Source organism: Astatotilapia calliptera, chromosome 17 (genome assembly GCF_900246225.1).
Source record: "Astatotilapia calliptera chromosome 17, fAstCal1.2, whole genome shotgun sequence".
Lineage (NCBI taxonomy): Eukaryota > Metazoa > Chordata > Actinopteri > Cichliformes > Cichlidae > Astatotilapia > Astatotilapia calliptera.
This window is the reverse complement of record NC_039318.1, coordinates 21,274,620-21,289,514: the sequence shown is the minus strand read 5'-3', so window position 1 is coordinate 21,289,514 and position 14,895 is coordinate 21,274,620. Positions and strand designations below refer to the sequence as shown.

General features: G+C 40.3%; 2 protein-coding genes across 3 annotated transcripts; one reads left to right on the top strand and one right to left on the bottom strand.

Annotated features, from left to right (window-relative positions):
• The first annotated feature begins 398 nt into the window (after window positions 1–398).
• On the top strand, window positions 399–9,757 carry itih2 (inter-alpha-trypsin inhibitor heavy chain 2). 2 transcript variants are annotated; one of them, XM_026146696.1, is made up of 21 exons: window positions 399–576; window positions 1,068–1,094; window positions 1,380–1,418; window positions 2,453–2,625; window positions 2,700–2,804; window positions 2,888–3,050; window positions 3,121–3,228; window positions 3,713–3,841; window positions 3,932–4,048; window positions 4,196–4,364; window positions 4,452–4,577; window positions 5,214–5,395; window positions 5,715–5,900; window positions 6,021–6,160; window positions 6,410–6,582; window positions 6,773–6,916; window positions 7,026–7,139; window positions 7,759–7,948; window positions 8,028–8,200; window positions 9,173–9,284; window positions 9,393–9,757. In XM_026146696.1, the coding sequence occupies exons 1-21, from the start codon at window positions 451–453 to the stop codon at window positions 9,538–9,540; spliced, it is 2,844 nt and encodes a 947-aa protein (XP_026002481.1). In that variant the 5' UTR covers window positions 399–450; the 3' UTR covers window positions 9,541–9,757. The 2 variants fall into 2 exon arrangements, with proteins under 2 accessions (XP_026002481.1, XP_026002480.1); XM_026146695.1 differs by having other exon boundaries at window positions 400–576; window positions 1,062–1,094.
• On the bottom strand, window positions 9,693–14,527 carry kin (Kin17 DNA and RNA binding protein). Its single transcript, XM_026146698.1, has 12 exons — window positions 14,241–14,527; window positions 14,054–14,148; window positions 13,923–13,966; window positions 13,705–13,827; window positions 12,269–12,453; window positions 12,137–12,185; window positions 12,000–12,051; window positions 11,791–11,923; window positions 11,578–11,706; window positions 11,385–11,484; window positions 11,195–11,295; window positions 9,693–9,976 (listed from the first exon to the last, which is right to left on the bottom strand). The coding sequence occupies exons 1-12, from the start codon at window positions 14,352–14,354 to the stop codon at window positions 9,917–9,919; spliced, it is 1,185 nt and encodes a 394-aa protein (XP_026002483.1). The 5' UTR covers window positions 14,355–14,527; the 3' UTR covers window positions 9,693–9,916.
• Between the last annotated feature and the right edge of the window lie 368 nt (window positions 14,528–14,895).

The following is a 14,895-nucleotide window of genomic DNA, read 5'->3' as shown; positions in this document are numbered from 1 at the left end:
TAGTATGAGTGTATTAAGGAGGTCAAAAGTTTATCATGAAGCTGTCAGCAGTTGGGTTTACTTTGGGGCCATCTCGTGGCCAAGCCGAGACACTATTTGCCCTATTTGATTCAAGTCCTGAAAATGCTCATTTTGCAAAGCTGGCTTTCCAACAGAAACACATTAGAATGGTTCCTGGTTAGTTGTGCACCCTGATGTTCAGCTCTGAAGCGCCCTCTTTAACCTGTGAATGACTCAGACCTGTCCTTTTTATCCTGCTCATACTGCAGGCCGAGTTTCAAAGTTTCCTTCTGCAGTGTGGGTTACATGAAACACAACAAATATTGACTGGGGCTGATCACTTCAGTGGATTTTAACCTTCGGTCTTCAGCTCTGCTCCCCTGCAGGACTCTCTCTCTCTCTCTCTCTCCCACTGCTTTGTTTTGTATTGTGTGTTTTCCGTGTGAGGATATGTGCACACGAGCCCACAGACCTAGAAACATGAGGCATCTTCAGGTGTTACTTCTGGGGCTCCTGCTCCTTCATCAGGGCTGCTGCTTTGAGTTTGTGATAGACGGGGAATGGGAGGACGAGATGGTGAGTTGGGAGGTGTTAAAATAAACATTTACATATATATTCAAGCTTAAGCTTAAGTAAAACTGTGTTAGTAGTCTTGGCCTCATATTGAAGACACAATTTTTTACGCCTGTAATTTTAAGTGAATTTTATGCTTTTCATTGATGTTACAAGAGAGCCACTTGTGTTCCATGTAACAGCCAGTCTGCATAAAATATGTAAGATTAAATCTAAATCACTGTCTTGAAATTTGACCTGCAACAGGTCCAAATACAACAAATTACAAGCAGCTATTCCCTGAAATTCGTGCTTATTGTTATACTATCAAGAAAGATTCTTACATGTTTATATTTATTGTGGCTAAAATGAAAACAAACTAAAAGAAATCTTAAAATTAGAGGCAAATCAGAGTTTTTTGACCTCTGAAATGAGTCTAAATGACGTTAAATGACTGGAAAACATTTCCAAAGATCTTTTATTTACTTTCATTTTCTTTGTTCTGCTAGTCACAGATGCAGGATCATCGGGAGAGACATAAGGTGAGAGCATCTTTTCAAAAGTCGGACTTTTATTTTACCTGCACACTGCATAAAGAGTCTTGAAATGTGGGTTTGTCTTTCTCACTGATGTTGCAACGCTTGTATTCGGCAATCCATGGAATTCACATATTGATTCTTCAAAAATAAACAAAAGCTCAGCAAACAAAGCCACTCTGATCCAGTTTTAAATTCTACATCTGCTCAAATTTAATAACAGTTACTGATGCATGATCTCACCTCAGAGAGCACATTAAGATAGTCTGATCACTTCTGTGTGTATTTCAGAGAGCGATTTTGACCAGTGAGGAGCAGGAAGACTTTGAGGTATGACCCCTCGCTTGTTGTTCAAGCAGTCTCTACTGTGACAGAGTTTAACCTTATCTGATAATCAATACGCTGTTTGAAGAGATCCTCGTGACTGACAGGTTATTGACTTTGTTCACTGTAAATCCTGCTCTGCTTCCCTTTGCTGTCCCTGTTTCTCTGCTTTAGAAGCTAAATTAGCGGAAACGTTTTGTGAAGTCTGACTTTTCTTTCTGGATTTTCTTTTTTCTTATACCTTAAACAGCAGCAAAATACGTTAACAGGGAATAATTGATGTTAATGTCTCTCTACATGGGTGTTTCCAGGATTTGTGAGGCCATGGGGGCCGGGGTTTGGGAGGGGGACAATAATAGTCATGTGGGCTCGTGGGAAATCATGTATTACATTAAACAAAAATACACTGTGAAAAACTAGCTTCATTTAATAATCCGAGCCATTATCTAGTATTTGGGAGTTTTCAGACCCTTTCGTTAATTAAAACTGTAATACTGCAATACTTTCAAAACAATATGCATCATATTAATGAATGATGTAGCTTTGTACAATAATCACAGAAATGTTTAAAGGGGCTTCTTTATTTATCATATATACATGATGGAAGACAGTTTTTAGGGTGTTTTTAGGGTGCCGACACCCCATGGGTTAGACACATCCCTGCCTTTGAGCAAGTAATTTAAAAACAGAAAAAAAGCATTAAGATCAAATCCATGAACATTTAGCAAATATCTGATACTTTTGGGTCTTAAAGTAGAGACACTTAGGGATCAAATCTTACCCAAATATCTTTTATTAATAAAGAGAACTTTATTAAAGGCACTGTACTTGATTTATGTTGCTACAGAATGCAATGAGTTTGTGGTTTAAAGTATATAATATTAGAGAAAGACCTCTTATGAAAACTTGACTGTAGGAAAACTTGGTGAACAAAAGAAAACAAAGTTAAAAACGATCCTGATCAGAAAAGCTAAACATCTCTATGAAACGTGCGGGAAATTTCAAAATCTCGTTCAGATATTGCTTAATTCTCTGCACAGGCCATCCGTGGAGATGACATCACCGTCAGGAGCTACAAAGTGGAAAGCCGCATCACTTCACGGTTTTCCCACACCATCGTCAGGAGCTCTGTGGTCAATTCAGGCTCCACTCCCCAGAGCATTGCCTTCAACGTCCAGATCCCAAAACGAGCTTTCATCACCAACTTCACAATGTGAGCCCAGATTCACTCAGTGCAAGCAATCCAGTGAAAGGGGCAGATATAATTGAACCGTATATTCCCTTCAGGAATGTGAATGGGATAACGTTTGTGGGCTCAGTGAAGGAGAAGGCGGTGGCCAGGAACCTGTACGCTCAGGCCAGAGCGAGAAACAAGGCAGCCGGCATCATCAGGTGCAGGAGCAAAACAGCCTCTCGGTTTCATCTCCTTTGTGCAGCTTGTCAGTTAAACTCTTTTGTTTTTTTCTGCTTCACAGGACTAATTCCCAGGACATGGAGACCTTTAAAACAGAGGTCCATGTGCCCTCAGGCAGCAATATTGAATTTGAGCTGCACTACCAGGAGATGATGCACAGGAAGCTGAATCTTTACGAGCATACACTGCACCTGCAGCCAGGGAGGCTGGTGCCACAGCTCCAGGTGAGAAGGTCACAAATAATGTGGACGTGCACTTCACCTGGCGATCCTTTCTAATGCAGTGACATTTCAGGTGGACGTGTACATCTTTGAGCCACAAGGAATTGCAACAGTAAAGGCATCAAACACCTTTGGAGCACAATTTGCAGATCTAATTAAAGTAACGTCCACCAAAGACAAGGTAACACCAGAAATATGTGTATATGTGTAAAATATAAACCTTTACAATATAATAAGATTAGCTGTTTTGTTGTTATTATAACATTATTTTGTCTTCCTATTGTAATTATCAGTTTCTTAGTATCTTAATTTCTTCCTCTTTTTTGAATTTAAATAAATATCCATGAGATCGAAGTAACCCATGAGTACAGTGCCATAAAGCTGAAAATGTTTGTTTTACTTTTAATATATTAATTTATCTTTGATCTCATGGCAAACTTTTACGGAACCGTTTTTGTTAGAAAGCTATAAAACTAATTCTGAAAAAAATAAATACATTAAAAATAAATATATATAATTTATTTTAAATATCATTTTAACTGATAAATGTGATCCTGACTTAATTAAAAAATAAACTTTGGTAATATATATATATACAGACCTCCACTTACTAAGTAATAAACACTGAAAAAAATATTTTCCCCTTTTTTTCTTCTTGTCCTCAGGCTCACATTGTCTTCAAGCCCACCGTACAGCAACAGAAGCAGTGTGAAAACTGCACAGAAAGCGCTGTAGAAGGTGTCATTACTGTTTTATATGATGTGAACAGAGACAGCAATGCTGGGGAACTGCAGGTATCACACACTGAGCCTACAAGTATCATGTAAAAGACGATTTTATTGATACAGTCTTTTAGAAATGACAATCTCTTCATATTCCCGCAGGTCTCAGATGGCCACTTTGTTTACTTCTTTGCTCCGTCCAACCTCTCCCCTCTTCCAAAAAACATTGTGTTCGTCATTGATGTCAGCGGGTCCATGTGGGGGGTCAAAATGAAGCAAGTGAGCAACAGTTGTTTACTCTTTGGTCAACATTTGGTGCACTTTGGCTCCTTCTGCTCCATCTTCATACCTCTTCCATCTTTTGTAAAACACTGCAGCCCAGTGGCGGTTTTTCAGAATACATTTAAACCCAAGCTTCTCTCACAGACGGTGCAGGCCATGAAAGCTATTTTGGACGACCTGACCATCGATGACTACTTCAGCATCGTAGACTTTAACCATAATGTGCGCTGCTGGAGTGAGGGGCTTGTACCTGGCTCCTCCATTCAGATTGCAGATGCCAAGAGATACATTGAGAACATTAAACCCAATGGGGGTATGACACAATAATTATTATACTATTATCAAAAGGAGTGCTCGAATGACCATTCCCATGTTAATGTTTGGATTTTACTGACTGCAGGCACCAACATCAACGAGGCCCTACTGAGAGCTGTTCAGATGTTGGTGAGAGCGTCCAATCACAGGGTCATTGACCCTCGCTCCGTCTCCATGATCATTCTTGTGTCTGATGGAGACCCCACTGTTGGTAAGACTGCCTGATTCAGATAATTCCCATTAGCCATCTTGGACTTTTGGAGCCAGAAATGACCACACTTGGACAAAAGAATGCATCACTTTCAGCTAACCCTAGCAAGATGAGTTAGCAAGCTATTAGTGCTAATAAGATTTTTAAAAAAGCATCAGAAGATTTTCAAACCCCAAATTTGAAAGACAGATCTCTAGGATGATCTGTTGGTACAGTTAGCCACACAACAAACCATTTTACTGCACAGCAGCAACACAATAACAGTTAAAAGGCTCAGGCTAGTTGAGGTGAAGCTTTGCAGGCAGGTAGTAGCCTGTTTTGACTCCTAGTTGTCACTCAAAGAGGTCATGCCACAAATGGAGCCACCCCCAAATGGCTATTTAAAGAACTGCAGGTTTCGAAAATTCTGCATTTTTCAGCCCTTAATCTGACCAAAGACATATAAACTAGTCAGCCCTACTGCAGACAAGTTTGCATTTTCTTATCCAATATATGATATGTGGTTAAGAAGGCGTCATAGAAATACTGGTATAGTTTTTTAATACCAGGATTTTAGGTGTTGGTGATTCTAAAGCCTTTAATGTGGAGTAGAAGAAGTAGTTTTAGATGGAAACAGCTGATTCAAATTTTCTGCAGGTGAGATCAAGCTCAGTGCAATCCAGAAGAATGTAAAGCGAGTGATGAGGGAGGAGTTTTCGCTCTTCTCACTCGGCATCGGTTTCGACGTGGACTATGATTTCCTGGAACGTATTGCCATGGAGAACAGGGGCATGGCTCAGAGGATCTACGCCAACCACGACGCAGCAGAGCAGCTACGGGTACGGCAAGGAAACACAACAAAAAACCCCCATCCAACTCTGCATCACTTACATTCTTCCTCCAAATTTCCAATTTCCTAAAGTCCAAAGCATTCCTTTACTTCAAGCATCTAATCTTTAGGCATCATACTCCCACTTACTGGTAAACTATTTTCTGGGACTCAGTTTGGTAATGAAAAGGTGTGCCAATCACAGTACAAATAAAGAACAGATTTTTCCTGTAAGATAAAATCTACCTTTTTTGTTGGATGCAGAAAATGATGGCCCGTTTAACCATCAAAACTGTCAGTTATCACCTCCTTTTCTTCTCTCTCCACAGGCATTTTATAGCCAGGTTTCCTCTCCCCTGTTGAGGAAAATCACTGTTCAATTCCAAGCGGACTCAGTTGCAGAAGTCACTCAGAATCACTTTGATAAATTTTTCAGCGGCTCTGAGCTGGTGGTGGCTGGGAAGGTGCTGCCGTCTGAGAGCAACACGCTGACCAGCCTCACCACGGGGTCTGCTGTAAGTGCAACACACCCAGTCATACACCTAACATGCTTACTTAAAAAATAGCCCGAGTAGTAAGGACATGAAGGAATGAAGCCTTACTACCAGTATCCCGTGGTACATTTCGTCCTGCAGGCACGTCTGGACATTATTTTGGAGACGGACGCCGACACCACAGAGCTGGACGCAGAGCTGGCCAAGCAGCAGCACTCTTTCACTGGCTTTGCCCGCCAGATGTGGGCTTACCTTACCATTAAACAGCTGATCAGTGAAAGGTGATGGCTGACCAGTTGCTTCATTTCTTTATACATAGGAGACATTTCTGGTTGATCATTATTGCCAAATCTCAGCTTGACATGGAAATATCATTTGGAATATAACACCAAGTAATGTCAGTGGCCCTCTAATACAAGCAGAGTCAAACCCCTGAAAGAAAACATGATTTCTATATAAATATCCTTGAAGACAACAGCAAATTTGTGGAATTGTCAGTATTTGACAGCTGCGGTGTGGCTCCCCTCCAGGTCTCTGGCTACAACAGCTGTCAAAAAGAGGAAGATCACCCAGCGGATTATGACTCTGGCTGTGGAGCATCAGTTTGTCACTCCGTTCACCGCTCTGCTAGTGGAGAGCGGGGACGCCACGGAGAGGTTGCTGGCTGACTCTCCAAAGGACCCCAAACATGGCTGCTGCTCAGGTGCATGGCAAACGGCAGCATGACACTAAACAAAACAGGTGCTACATGGCTGAGGAAGATGAGGAAAGGAAAGGATCCTAAAGCATTTAAAGCACATGTAGAATAAAAGGGCACAAAATGGGATCATACATATATGAATGAAATGCTGTACATGCAAAATATAATACTTTATTCTCTCACATGTTTACAGGAGGAGGATCAAGTGGTCCACCTCCTGTGGAAGTTCTTGTGTACCAGCCTCCACCCTGGGTCATGTCAACCCCAGCACCCTCAATGGGTGAGGTTTTGGAGGGTCCAAAAGAGGAGATCACTCTGCCGGAACGGGTTAACCTTGGTAATACAGGCTGTACACACTCTTACTAAGCATCATGAGTACCTTTCCAGGTGCAGTGTTCCCTGTGAACACGACATAGTGAGTAACCAGCTCAGTGCATCTCTTCCAGTGGATAACGACCCTCACTTCATCATCCATCTGCCCAGAAGTAACATGGACATCTGCTTCAACATTGACTCCAAACCCGGTCATATTCTTAACCTGCTTTCTGACAGTGGAACAGGTAGTAAATGTTCAAAGAAATATGTTTTGGTGTTTTGTTAATCATGACTATATCTACAGTTTACTACTGTAAACAACCATGACGACTTCTCTAAGTAATTTGCAGATCATAAGCTGTATAGAAAAGATTGAAGGAGCCAAAATGATATTGGTGGTTGGTTGGACTTCCATTTTTATGTCAGAATGGTAGCATTTTAGCAGTCACCATCTTGGTTTTCTGAAACTAGACAACACATGTGAGGACCCAGAGAACCAGAGGACACTAACCACTCTCTAGTAGCCATTATAATTCACAAACAACAGCATACCGCAATAGGCTAAATAAGATAAATCCCTAGACTCATTAGGAAAATGCTTTCTGAGGAATTAAAAGGAAGAGGAAAGGTAATTTTGTCAGAGGCTTCCTCACAATCTGACTTATTTTTGTAACCAGAAAAGTCACCCCCTGCTGGTCAGTAGAAAAAAAATGAATAAAGCACTCCATCTTTTATGTACAGTTTATGTTGCAGACCTGAAGTGAATTTTAATTTATTCAATCTTTAGTCTATTAAATTCCAAATTTAACTGAATATTATGCGGCACAATAGTTCATAGATTAACCTCCCTCTCCTGTCCTTAAGGTGTAACTGTGAATGGTCAGTTAATTGGCTCTAAGAAAGTGAACAAACGCACCTACTTTGGCACCATCGGCATCTACTACCAGCCGGACGGAATCAGTGTGATTGTCAGTACTGATGAGATCACCATGACTGATGGCAGAAACAACCACTCCTTCACCTGGGGGTCTACAGCTGAAATAAGACAGGATGGGTAGCTGACTTACCTTTAATTGCTGTTTCTACCTTGCTGTCAGATCCTTTGGGCTAAAGTTGTTTTGTTTCTATTTCAGGATAAGGATTTCCATTGTAAAGAATTCTAATGTCATCATCACAATAAATAATAGTACCCAGGTGATGGTGTTGCTTCACCGTGTGTGGAAGAAACACCCTGTTAATGTTGACTTTCTTGGGATTTACATTCCCAATGAGAACCAGTATTCACCTCTAGTCCACGGACTCATAGGTAGGTCTAGGTGGAGTGAAACACACAGTATCCTCACAGTAATCAAACATTAATGTTGTCAAAATTGTTACGTTTAATAGAGAAGTAAAGCATGGCAGTGTTATAAGATACTAATCAAGGAGCTAGCAATGGCCCAGAGGTAAGATAATAAAAACAGCATGGGCCGCATGATCGAGCCTTGAGGAACCCCATGCAAATGTGGAACAGAAGAAGATGTAATTATTGATATAAATATTGAAGTGTTTGCCATACAATACAAAGTACAAAGAAGACCACTGAAGTTCAGTAAGCACAATTAAGACTGCTCAATTAAAAATCAGAGTCATGACTCTTTTGGTCAAAAGTGACATCCCAGTTATTTAACTACTTTTAAAACATCATGTTTTTGTTTGTTCAAAGTATTATTTGTGGTTGTTAGACTCAAACCAGGCAATTTTTTTCTAGTATTCAATCGTGGTGAGCTTGTATAAATTATAGCTTTAATATCCTGTACTTAGCTGACAGGAGTTTTAACCATTGTGGTTTTCTCCTGGTGTGGTCTATCTGCTTCAAGATTCAAGATGCTTCTCTGTACACGCTGGTTGTAACAAATGGTTATTTTATTTATCGTTGCCTTTTTAGCTTGAAGCAGTCTGGCCATTCTCCTCTAACTCAATGAATTTTTCTCCCAGAGAACTGGGTGACCATTCTCTGTAAACCTTAGAAATAGCTCTCTGGGAAAATCCCATCAGATTAGCAGTTTCTGAAATACTTAGACCAACCCATCTGGCACCAACCGCAACACTTAATCACATAAGGCCAGTCTCGTAAGGCCAATAATCTTGGCCTTGCGAGATGCAATAGTGCAAATGCATTTGAAGCAGAACTTTTCTTGCTCTCATATTGTCTTTTTGTGTTAATTCAGCTCATGTTTGAGCTTACAATATACTAAATATCAAAGATAGAGTTTAAGCTAAAAATGTGGTCCCACAGGGCAGTTTTCCATTGAGCCTGAGGTCATCTTATACGACATCCACAAAGGAGCTGACCCCCTAAAGAAGGAGGCCACTATGGAAGTGAAGGGCAACAAGCTGCTTGTCACCAGGTATGTCTTGAGCCACAAAAAAAGACAAAAACAAAAACAACAATAAAAAAAATGTTAATAAGAAACCTTCTTGTTAAAACTTTACATTCTTGTTTTTGTGTGTGTCAGGGGGTGGCAGAAGGACTACAGGCGTGATAAGAAGCGTGGCTCCAACGTCTACTGCTGGTTCATTCACAACAGTGGGAAGGGCTTCATTGACGGCCACTACTCACAATACATTGTCCCAAATCTAAGCAGCTTCCTCCACATGCCCTGAGAAGCCAGATCCACACTAAATTACCCTGTCCTGCTATGAATCCCCAGGGGTCAGTAGAGAAAATTAGAACCATATGAGTGAAGGGGAATGTCTTTTTTTCCATTGATGTGCAACTAAATTTATTAATCTTATTTTCCAGAGGACACCAGGAGTAACTTTTGTCAAATTTATTTTGAGAAAATATACATCTGAAATGTCAAAACTGACTCAAATACTAAATAAAAACAAACAAAAACAAACTGCTCAAAGTTCTTCTGGTTTGTTCAAGCAGGTGAAATATGGGACATACACAAGAGATTCCCGGGGAATAAACTCTGACACAGTAGAGTCCTTCAGCTAAAAAGCTACCTGAGGTTTAAACAGGAAGTATGCTTATTCAGGCCAGTTTTGAGAAATCCTCGTAGGCAATGTCCACTCTCTTTCCTTTCTGAGGTCCCTGAGGATGAAGAAGAAAAGACATTTGAATGGCTACAGCAGAACAGAACTTTGACAATACCTAAAACAAACCCAAAATATTAATCCTGAAAACAGGGAGCAATAATTTGGTCATAGTCGGACCTATTACAGCCTGACTAAATGTTTTTCCTTTCAATATATAATGAATACTGTGAAATTAGATTATTCCTAAACTGTTTGACACACCTTAAATCATTTAGCTGATCTTTTTTTATATTCGTGCATGTGCAGACTTTTTGATGGGCGGGGCTATGTAATTATGCACGGACTGATTTGCGCATTTACAACACAGAAGAAGTCCAAACATGGACGAACTAGTTTCCCCCCCCCCAAAAAAAACAAACAAACAAACAAACAAACAAAAAAACACCGTTAGCGTTAATGCGGCTTAAACATGGTCATCACGATTAAAATTTTTTAATGCTCTCAACCCATCTGGAGCGCAGAATGAACAAAATTTGGACAAACTGCCGAAATGCGTTGACAGAGACATTTCAGGGATTTAGACTCAGTCTGCGCTCCAGATGGGTTAATTGTTAATCGCGTTAGTCGTGATGACGGCGCGTTAACGCTGACAGCACTAAAAAAATATATAAAGTCGCCAATTTAGGATTTCTTTGGCTTTAACCCCGATGAAAGAGGTAAACCTAAGGATGTAACCAAAGCGGTGTGCCACTTGTGCAGACGTATAGTGCGAGAAAAGTACTCAAACACGGCTAACTTGCATGAGCATGTACGTGTCCACCATCGGGCTGAGTAAGTTAGGCTATCACCAGCTTCTGCAGCTCCATCAACAAGCATTTGGGCGCACTCTGAAGAGGGTGCATTTGCTCACAGATGATGAGGGTGCTGTTAAAACAGCGCTAATATTTTGTTTCTGTTGACTGCTTCTATTAGCTCCATCATTATTAGCAAACTTACTAATTTTAATGGTTTAAACACTGTTTAATTCAGTGCCATCAGAAATGATTGCTTAAGAGAATTCTGCATTAAAAAATAAATTAAGCAATTTGTTATTCACAAAAGCTCTTTTTTTCTTTATAAACATAAGGACTCATATGTAATATTGATTGAACAAACAAAGCAATGTGAAGACTTTTGACTACAGAAGTACATTAACTTTTACAGACAAAACTATGTTTTAACATCACAGGGACTTCCTTTGGATGATTAAAAGCGGAAAGGTCAAAATACTTACAGAGTCAAGAGTGAGTGCAGCGCTGAAATGTTTTTCATCAATGCCCTCTAGCAGAGCCTCCATATCTCTGTAAGGACCGTTCAGGATCAAAACTCGTTTACCTGCAGCAAGTTTGAGAACAGGCTTACTACCAGAACAATTAACATTTCAAGAACGGTTTTTCTGTGATTTATAGAGCTGTGATTTATACCTGGGGCAGGTATAACTGTCTCTAAGTGATTCTGGTCCAGTTTCAGTTTGTCTCCAGAGTCGATCATTTTTACCACTGCGGTGTATTTGTCTCGTACCTCCTATGAATGAAAAGGATCCGCAGATGTAAGCACCACAGACCTTTAAAGTTTACACACTGCAACCCAAATTTAAATCTAAAGAAAATACTTTACCATGATGACAGCCTTCTTTTTGTGGTATTTCTCCCCCAGTCTTTTGGTGATTACTTTTACTATAATATTGGGCTGCAGCCAGTCATCAGTTCTCACCGGCTGCTGCTGCTGTTGTTTTTTCTTCTCCATCTGTGCAAAAAGGAATCACATACCTGATCAATGAACCTGGCTGCAGTTAACCGAAGACAATGCAAACAAAACAAGAATCACAACCTCTATGATCTCCTCCAAAGCTGATTTCTTCTTCTTTTCCCCTCCTCTGAAGTCTGAGCTGGAGTCTTTCCTTTTTACTGAGGTCGAAGACGAAGATGATGCTGCTTTAAGCGCACTAGCACCCAGAACCGAACTAAAGGAGGACAGGAGCACTCAGTTAGAGGCTGAAGTATTTTACATGAATGTATCTTACACAGAGACCTCTGTACCTTGATTTGGAGGGGCCAGCGACAGAAGAACAGGCACCCAAGTTGAAAGCAACTGTAAGACAGAAATAAGTAAGGGTGAGGGGGAAAAAAAACAACTTTCTAGCAAATGTATTAAGAAAATAAGAAAAAACACAAACCTTTTTCTTCCTCACTCTCCCGTTTGAGCTCTGTGTAGACTGGAGTTTCCTGTAGAATAAAACCACCTTGATTATAAAGAGCTGAACCAGCAAATACAGTACGAGGCTTGGGTCTGCCCTGTTGGTACTCACATCAGTGCCTTTGCCTTCACGGCCTTTGCGGACCTGCTCCTCGATCATTCTGGCACTCCTCTCCTCGTCGTCAAGCTCCTGTTTCTTCTTTCTCGCCTGCTCCTCTTGGCGTCGGATGGTCTCTGGGTCGCGGTCGATGTACTGGATGTACCAGCCTTTGGGGGTTTCATCAACTTTGCAAAAACCTGTTGACGATTTCAAACAAGGTTAAAGTACCATTATATTCCTTTGCATTAACTGCAAAAAGGTTACATCTAGATGAGAGACCTGTCAATTTACCAGTCAGTGATTTGTAATGCCTCATCAATCTACATATACATAATGGACATCAATTTCCAATTCAATTTAATTGTGTATCTAAATAGCACCAAATCACAACAGCAGTTTTCTCAAGGTGCTTTATATTGTAAAGACCCTACAATAATACAAAGAAAAGAGTTTTTCAGGTTTTTCACTCCTTAAAAATTGTCAATTTTTTTTGCCCAAGCTGTGGAAGCAGGTGGTTTGATGAAAGGTAAAAATACTGACTCTAAGTGAAAACTACTCATTACTGATTTCACCTAGTTTTCACCACAGCTGAATCTTCTTCCTCTCCCTTTAAGGGTTGCCACAGCAGATCATCTGCCTCCGTGTCACCTTATCCTTAGCATCCTCCTCTGCATGTCTTCCTTGATTATTTTTTTTCCTCTTGCTTGTCAGCTCCATCTCTAACATCCTTTGTCTAGTACATCCACTGCCCCTCCTGTGCACATGTCCAAACCATCCCAGCATTGCCTCTCTAACTTTGCCCCCAAACTGCTCAACCTGAGCCGTTCCTCTGATAAACTCAGTTATAATCCTGTCCCTCATGGTCACTCAGAATTAAAATCTTAACATCTTCAATTCTGCCGCCTCCAGCTCTCTAGCAGGCCTCACTCCATTTGGTAAACCTTCTCTTTCACTTGCTGTGTTCCTTCTATCACAAATCATCTCTGACACTCATCTGCAGCCACTCCACCCTGCCTACGATGTCTTTTTCACCTTACCCGTGCTCTGTCTGTAGCTGTGGATTTCAACTCATCTATCTTTGCTACTTCTGCAACTTCCCCTTGTTACCAGCATTTCAGTTAAAAGAAACACCATCAGTAGCCCGTAGCTGTCCAATCAACAAGCCCAACACACTATTTTGTTAACTGGTCATTTAAATGTGTTCTTTTAGAATAAAACATTGCATAAATGATTGATTAGATGTGGTTTGTAGTTGAAAGCGAAGCTGCTCAATATATAAACACCCACCTAATTTCACCCTGCTGAAAACTACTCACAAAAACACTTAGGCTGTGATCAAAACACTTTTACTACAGAAGAAAAACACAAGAGTGCATTTCCACAGACCATATTTATTCTTTTCGTAGGTTTCAGACCACCCTGTAGTTCAGTGTTTCACACCAGCTTACCCTCTCTGCCCAGCCACTTGGTGAAGTCGGTCAGAGTCTCCCACTGCGTGGAGTTCATATGGATGTGCTCCCGGTGACTGATGTACTCATTGTAGACGATGTTGTTGTGTACTCGCTTGGTCCCTGTGGATGAGAAAGGAGCAACAAACATTCTTATAACTGACTACAGACAGCTGCTGCTGCAGAAACATCTGGATGACTAGCAAACCCCATCTCACCAAATCGTCTCCTGAGCAGCTCCAGGAAGTCACTTTTGAATTCACTGGGAGAAAAGCAACAAGAATAAAGGCTTATGATCTTTTTCATTAAATCACAAACGTGACGGAAGAAGAAACATGACGTAACTCACTCTGAGAAGTAGTCCATGAACTTGGTGGGGTTCTCAGAGGCCAGCAGTAGCTGCCTCTGGTGGGACTCGGACATGCAGTGACACTTAAATCCGTTCTGTCACCAACAAAAACACAGTTTAGAGTTTAAAATACTTTAGAAGTACAACGAATACACCTAAAAAAAGACCCATTTAATGAACATCTTACCTCGTCCCTGCATTGTTTCTGACACATCTGGCAATACCATCTCAACTTCTGTAGACCTTTGGCTTTTATTCGGTTACTTATCGCTTTGGGTGAAAGAAAATCCGCTTTTCCCATTATGACTAGTTAACTTTAACACGAAACACTTTAGAAAATGATTTTAAAAAACGTGTTTTTCCTCGAAAAGCTGCTCAAACGAGCGCTCGCTGCTAGGGTAAACAGTTTCCGCGTGTGCTTCTACGTCATACCCTCGCGAATAAACGAAAAAACTCGCGATACTCTTGCTGCGCGTTTGTGCTCCTCATAAAGATTGTGTTTTCTGGAATTTTCTTGTACATAACGTTCCGGAAAACACATTCACAAAATGTTTTAACTGTTTTAACATTTAACTAATGTTTCTGCGTTTCATTTAATTGTCCTACAAGAAAAAACGAGTAAAAGATTATTTAAAAGTCTTTTCTTTTGCTAAATAAGAAGAAAAACTCGAAACAAACCAACAAAAAAAGAAAAAAGATGTTTCTAGCTAATATAATAAAATCTTAATTATAGCCCAAGCAAATATTTTGTGGAATTCAATATTTTTCAGTAATTTATTTTTATTTAAACTACATGTAAAAGATAAACTACAAAAGGAAGATGTATGTATGGTTGTGTATGC

Coding starts and splice junctions, on each gene's coding strand:
- itih2 (XM_026146695.1), top strand. CDS start 451: ATGTGCACACGAGCCCACAGACCTAGAAACATGAGGCATCTTCAGGTG. Junction 6,583..6,772: donor CAAACATGGCTGCTGCTCAG/GTGCATGGCAAA, acceptor ACATGTTTACAG/GAGGAGGATCAAGTGGTCCA. Junction 8,201..9,172: donor TCTAGTCCACGGACTCATAG/GTAGGTCTAGGT, acceptor GTGGTCCCACAG/GGCAGTTTTCCATTGAGCCT.
- kin (XM_026146698.1), bottom strand. CDS start 14,354: ATGGGAAAAGCGGATTTTCTTTCACCCAAAGCGATAAGTAACCGAATA. Junction 13,967..14,053: donor TTCATGGACTACTTCTCAGA/GTGAGTTACGTC, acceptor CTTTTCTCCCAG/TGAATTCAAAAGTGACTTCC. Junction 12,186..12,268: donor GTGAAGGCAAAGGCACTGAT/GTGAGTACCAAC, acceptor TTTATTCTACAG/GAAACTCCAGTCTACACAGA.